Source organism: Lactuca virosa, chromosome 4, assembly GCF_052849685.1.
Source record: "Lactuca virosa cultivar CGN04683 chromosome 4, Lactuca_virosa_CGN04683_v6, whole genome shotgun sequence".
NCBI lineage: Eukaryota > Viridiplantae > Streptophyta > Magnoliopsida > Asterales > Asteraceae > Lactuca > Lactuca virosa.
This window is the reverse complement of record NC_136429.1, coordinates 2777882-2784747: the sequence shown is the minus strand read 5'-3', so window position 1 is coordinate 2784747 and position 6866 is coordinate 2777882. Positions and strand designations below refer to the sequence as shown.

Here is a 6866-nt window from a genome sequence, read left to right as displayed (position 1 = left end):
GCTCAAGACGACTGAACAAATTCAACAGGTCAGACAGAGGTTGCTGACAACCCAGAGTCATCAGAAGAGTTATGCAGAGCGGCGACGATCCGAGCTAGAGTTCCAGGTTAGAGATTTTGTCCTCCTGAAGGTATCCCCGTGGAAAGGGGTGATCCGATTCAGGAAGCGGAGAAAGTTAGGTCCCAGATATATCGGTCCTTTCAGAGTGACTGCCAGAGTGGGGAAGGTAGCTTATCGGTTGGAGCTACCTGCAGAGTTGAGCCAGATTCATAACACCTTCCACGTGTCTCAGTTGAGGAAGTGTGTAGCCGATGAGACGACAGTGGTACCCTTAGAGGACATTCAGGTAGATGCTAGCCTGAATTACATTGAGAGACCGATAACAATTTTGGATAAAAAAGCTAAGACCCTAAGGAACAAGGAGGTGGGACTGGTTAAAGTGCAGTGGGAGCACCGCAGGGGATCCGAGTGATCTTTGGAAGCGGAGTCCGAGATGCACGAGCAGTACCCAGAGTTGTTTCCGGAGCATGACTTCGAGGGCAAATTCTGATTTTTGTGGGGGAGAATTGTAACATCCCGGTTCCCAGGTATAATATTTTTTTTAACATTTTTATGATTTTCATGAGCAACTCGACGAGTTGGAGGCCCCAACTCGTCGAGTAGAGAAGAGATTTTGCCGCGTGGGTTTTATGACCAACTCGACGAGTCCGAGATCCAACTCGAAGAGTTAGCGCTGTGAGAGGAAACCCTAATTCTTCGGGGTTGGGTCCTATTTAAAGGACCTTAAACCCTCATTTCCGCCTCACCAGACACCCAACTCCCCTGTGTGAAACCCTAATCGCCTATATTAAGCTAAGAGAGAGAGAGAGAGAGAGAGAGAGAGAGCTAATCTTTGAGCATTTTAGTGCACTTTTTGAAGAGAAGAGTGGAAAATCCAAGCAAGGAACGAGTGGAGACTGTTGGATCTAGTGTTATTTCATCTAGAGCTTCCGTTGAAGGTAAAAAGTCTCAACCTTGCTCATTAGTTTGATTAGATCTCATTTTATGGAGTTTTAGGGCTTATTCTATCTTTCCTTGAGGCTTTGAGTGTGTTGAGCTTACCAAGAGATTTAGACTTCAGATCTGGACCTTGTGAGGTCCCTAGAGTCCAAAGGTCCCAGCTTTATCCAGTTATAGAGGAGCTGTGAGCTTAAGACCCTAAATAGAACTTGTTTTGGCATTTCAAGCCCTAAGTGCCATGCATGGACGTAAAGCTTGTAGCTTTACGTGGTATCTCAGCCTTGGGAGGCTAGATCTAGAGTTTGGGGTTGTAAATCTGCCTTAAAACGTCTGAATGAGAAAAGAGACTTAAGGGACTCGCCGAGTTGAGGAGCCAACTCGACGAGTCGGCTAGGGTTTTCCCGATGAGTCTGGACATGAGTAACTCGGCGAGTTGATGAGACAACTCGACGAGTTAAGTTGGGTTTTCGCGACTTTTCTGAAGGAACAAGGGAACTCACCGAGTCACATACATGCACTCGACGAGTCGGGTCAACATGGACTGTTGACTCGAGTGTTGACTTCTATTGACTTTAGGGTTGGTCAAGACAGAGAATAAGGAGACCATGGAGGGGTAAAATGGTCTTTTATCCATTCCAATAGATTAAAGAGAGAAAATAGCTTGGTTTATTTAGAGTTGTGATTTAAGTGTTAATTAGAGATAATTATCGTATGTGTTAGGCGGAGGCTAGATCGGTGTTTCGTGTACGAGATTCATTTGCTTGCTTACGAGGTGAGTCTTCTCACTATACTTACCTTGAGTGGTAACTATGTGTGACCGGAGGGTCTTGTATGTTTATATTGAGTATTGTGATATCCTGCATTATGTCTTTGTGATTTATGTTGTGTATTATTCTGATCTATACTGAGTTAGGACCGGAGGGTCCACCCGAGCTGTGGGACCGGAAGGTTCCACTGAGACACATTGACCGGAGGGTCGTATTTGAGATATAGCCATGAGAGGTTACTGAGTTATGTGTGGTATTTTGGTGAACTCACTAAGCTTCGTGCTTACCGTGTTATGTGATATGTGTTTCAGGTACTTCTCAGGATCGCGGGAAGGCGCCGGCTTGATTGTACACACACATGAGATGGAGTTTATGTTTTGTGGATCCTGGATTTTATCAAACAATTTATGAAATTTGTGTTTTGACAATTTGACGCTTGTGGTTTTCGGAATGTGATATTGAGAATTATGTGTTTTAAAAATGAAAAATTTGTCTGAAAATTTACGGTGTTACAATTTAAGTGGCATAGTCGATTATCGCATATAGTTGCATGTATATCCTTCCTAGGATCTCACTGCATACTCTGATGTAGGCTGGGGGGATGTCCCTCCACAAAGGTTCCACATCTAGCTGGTGCATATTTCTTGGCAGCAACATCATCCCCTGGTTGTCCAAACGACAAGACATCATTTCTTGTTTTAGTAAAGATGCATAGTGCCTAAGCATAGTCAATGTTGTTGTTGAGACATCTTGTTTACGAGATCTTCTTCGTGAGCTGCACTTTACTCCATCAAAAGCGACAACTGTCTATTGTGACAATGCTAGCGTTATGTACCTATCTATGAATCCAGTGCAAGATCAACACATCAAACATATTGAGATCGACATTCATTTTATCCTGGAAAACTAGCTCTTGGTCATATTCAGGTTCTACATGTTCCCTCGTCATCTCAATACACATGCTTCGGTCTGAACATATCGGCTTCTCCTCCCGTTATGACCGAAGGGGATGTTAGTATATATTTGATTATATATTGTTTGTATGTATTTTTATGTTGTACTTAGTGTCTTTGGGCCTCTTGGTCATGGCTCGCTCACTTTGTGTTAGCCTTGTATGATGTATGCATAAATGTTTTTTTTTTGAAAAACGAGTTAATATATGTCTGCGATTGAAGCCATAACCTCCTTGTTACAAACACCTCGTTAGACACCATATTAACCAAATGGGGGAGCTCCAACGTGTATGTATATATGTTTACCTTTATCTAATGAGAAAGCCTTATACCAAATAACACTTTTTTCCATTCAAACAAATAAACTAAAGGATACAATCACTTAGAAAGCGGAATTCATCATTAATATAAGTTAAAGAGATAAACAAATACAAGTTAACCCTTCATCCACCTACCCTTAGCCAATATCATCCCCATTCGAATGCCCCCCCGGCTCCTAGCCCCATGTGTCGCCATCCTTGTCTCTCACTCTCTCCCACAAAACATATTGAAGTAAGGGATATTTTTGTTATTTTTGGATGATTCGGTGTAAAATACACAAATAATACGTTCGATGGCAAATTTGGAACTTTGGTGTTGAATGAATTGAAAATATCTTATTTTATATGTGTATTTCTAAGTAGTAGAGTTGCTATAATTGGCATGCAGTGTTCTTATGTAGGTATCGGTATATGTCGAATTTGCATCAGAAAAAGCAAATGCAAATGGAGTTTGTTTTAGCTTTTTTTGGATGGATTTCTGTTACGGAGAGAGAAAGAGAGATAGATAGAGAGAGAGTGTGTTGTTGTCTCATCAAAATATACCTAAACTTAAAACAATTCTACCCTACACGACACCACTAGTCTCAGCAACAATAAATAAACAAACTGGACATCTCGATCCACAACTACTAATTCTAAATCGGATTGGTTAATTAATTAATTAGGCTGGCACATACCACAATTACACCCGTATCCAACTTCACCACTTCAATTCCACATGCTTCCTCTTCTTTCTGATCATCATCGGGCCTTTTTTTCTGATCCTTTTCGTCTGCTTCACTACTTCGCCCTGAATCCACTGGATGCACCTCTGAGTTTGATAACATGGATAAGTTTATGTTTATGATGTGTTCTTTGGGCTTTTTCTCCGGTGCGATACTTGTCTCCTTGCTTGCGTTTCGGTAATATGCATACAGTCCCATTTGAACTACTCCCAATAGGAATCCCAATATGTTTGGCACCTACAAATTATATAACCAAACATAATTCATTATTTTCCTTTAACCATTAATCCCAAAGATATATATATATATATATATATATATATATATATATATATATATATATATATATATATATATATATATATATATATATATATATATATATATGTCCTCATTAAAATTCTTATGCTTAAATCACATCCACTACTTATACAAAAAATAGTTTCATTAATTGTATAGGAAAACTAAATACTTCCAGACCCTACTGTTTTGATAAAATAACTATACATAACTTGTAATATTTTACAAGAAGTAAATTAAGGTTTAGAATTTTGGAGCACGTTTTATTTATAAGTGGAATTAAAAGAGGTTGGCAGGCATTTTAATTAAATACGCAAAAAGTTTATACTTACCGTAACGCATATATCCTTGAGGGACAACCCATAAGCGAACCACATCATCGCACTTAGTGTCAGGAAACACGATAGTGACAATGGCATGAATTCAACACTTTTTGTTCTCACAACTTGAAACTGTTCAAATTCACACCAAAATTATATGAGGGGTTAGTTTTTTTTTCCTTCTTTCCGGAGGAATCTCAATTTTACAAGCTACTTAATTTTGAGTTATGAGTTATATATGAGTGACTCACCACGATAGTGAGAGGTGCTGCAAAAACACATATGGATATCCCAACACAAATCCATCCAACAACTAGGACCCTTGTTGATCCATGGAACGACAAGAGTGTGACCAGAGAAATCACAAGGCATAACACCATGGTAGCAGCCAGACCCTTAAACGTTTGCTTCTACATAGAGCAACAACCATGGTGTAATTAGACACACGTACGTACACAAGGTTTCTATGTATATATGTCGACATATAGATATAGCTAGCGGGACGGAAACGTCAAGTTGAAGTACCTTGGTGTCTGGTGTAGCATATACGAGGAAAATGATGACGTAAACGGATTCAATAAAGGTACCGAGAGTGTTAATGGAGATTAGAAGGAACGTGCCGCCTCCTTTGATAAAGGCGTAGTACAACCATAGCAATGCGCTAAAGAGGGAGACAACGTATGGCAGTGACTGGAACCCCATTGTCGATTTTCTCTTGCATATTTCAATAATTGTTGGCCTGATCAAAATAAATCCACAATTAGTAAACACACATGCATGCATATACTTACAATTAATTTGGTACCATCCATTAATGTGGACTTACATCGGAGCAAAGTAGACCCCGGTGGAAATAATGTTACCTGTAACATGTTACATGCAATAATAGTATAATAATAAGATAAACAAGGAGAAAGTATATAAAAGTAAAGTAAGTGAATTTGTACAAAAGATCATATGATAATCGGAGGTTACCTAAAAGGCCAAAAATAAAAACCAGAGGGTGGTGAACATTCAAAAGCTCCATTACGTACGTACAAGGTTTAATTAAGGTTAGAGTCAGTCGAATGTAAGGTTGTTTGACGACTCCTGCCCTGATCACGTCCACTCTAATAATTAATTAATGAGAACACGAGGAAAGATGTCTTATGTTATGGAAGTATTTATATGCGAAGCACTGATATACTTTGTAGAGAAGCACTGAACCCGGTACGTACAGTACAAGTGGGATCGTAAATTCATACACTCAACAAACAAACAAACAAAAACAACTTTAATTTAATTGCTATTTAGAGTAGCCTTTTTTTACTCTTGCGTGCAATGCCTTCTAAATTTCCTTCCTTTTATAAACAAGTAGTTAATCATCCCCCAACAACGTTGTCTACTTATGTTTTGTTTGAATTGAGTCAAGTTAAATAATTACTCCACCTCACCTCCTAACAATTTAACCTGCTGTAGATTAATACATACATGTTACGTCTCTTAAAATAAAGGTACACGCAAAGTACCATAAAAACTTAATTAACCTCGGAACTTTTTGTTCATAAAGATATACAATCTATATGTGCAAAACATATATGTACATATACATGTATATATCAATTTATAATATCCCAAGAATATTTTGATGGCCTTAATTAATTTTTACAGGAATGATAAGGTGTGTGTGTATATATATATATATATATATATATATATATATATATATATATATATATATATATATATATAGAGAGAGAGAGAGAGAGAGAGAGAGAGAGAGAGAGAGAGAGAGAGAGAGGCGAGTTATTGTGACAACCAATAAAATCGTGAGAACCTGCAAACTAAATGACAACCATTAGATCAAAAAATGGACCGCTGATGACATAAGGGAGTACACAAAAAACACGAACGTGCACATATTTGATTACAAAAAACGGATGGGAAATAACGTCAAAAGGAAAAATAGCAATCTTCTAGAACCTTATGCTCTGCAAAACAGAAAACGACAATCTTCTCCGACCTTATTCTCTGCATATTTCAGACAAATATCTCTCTCATTTCAATTTCGAAGGAAAAATCCAAACAAAACCCTAATTTACATTCAAACTTGTTCAAAATCTTCAAAAAACAACATTTGGAATGTGTCGATTTGAAAAACAAGGTACGAAAACTATACTATAATCATATTTATAACCTAATTTTGCTTTGAATTATCACATTGAATTTTCAATTCTATTTTTATTTTTGTGTTGTTAAACTTGACAATGCATCTTCGTCTACTAATATCTGATTTTATTATGATTTTTGTTTGATCTGTAAAAAAGATTATTTTAGGGTTTAAATTGTTTTACATAAATATTGTAACACCCTGTTTTTAAATGTTTCTTAATTGAGGGTTGTGGACTGTAATTCGATCATGTAATGGTTTTGGGGCTTTGAGGAAGTAAAGTTTGGACCTTATTGGAGGTTGATAATATTTGTTATGAGATCTAAGCCATTG

The 6866-nt window shown here is 37.7% G+C and overlaps 1 protein-coding gene across 1 annotated transcript; it reads right to left on the bottom strand.

Annotated features, from left to right (window-relative positions):
* Positions 1-3139: 3139 nt before the first annotated feature.
* Positions 3140-5520, bottom strand: LOC145109603 (bidirectional sugar transporter N3-like). The gene is made up of 6 exons (XM_079046799.1): positions 5360-5520; positions 5211-5247; positions 4910-5123; positions 4636-4794; positions 4397-4516; positions 3140-4001 (listed from the first exon to the last, which is right to left on the bottom strand). The coding sequence occupies exons 1-6, from the start codon at positions 5409-5411 to the stop codon at positions 3693-3695; spliced, it is 891 nt and encodes a 296-aa protein (XP_078902925.1). The 5' UTR covers positions 5412-5520; the 3' UTR covers positions 3140-3692.
* Between the last annotated feature and the right edge of the window lie 1346 nt (positions 5521-6866).

Bases quoted from the DNA above. Each gene is read 5' to 3' on its own strand.
- LOC145109603 (XM_079046799.1), bottom strand. From the start codon at position 5,411: ATGGAGCTTTTGAATGTTCACCACCCTCTGGTTTTTATTTTTGGCCTT. The intron at 4,795-4,909 runs GTACTTCAACTT...TGCTCTATGTAG, and splicing joins ATGCTACACCAGACACCAAG to AAGCAAACGTTTAAGGGTCT. The intron at 4,517-4,635 runs GTGAGTCACTCA...GAATTTGAACAG, and splicing joins CAGCACCTCTCACTATCGTG to TTTCAAGTTGTGAGAACAAA.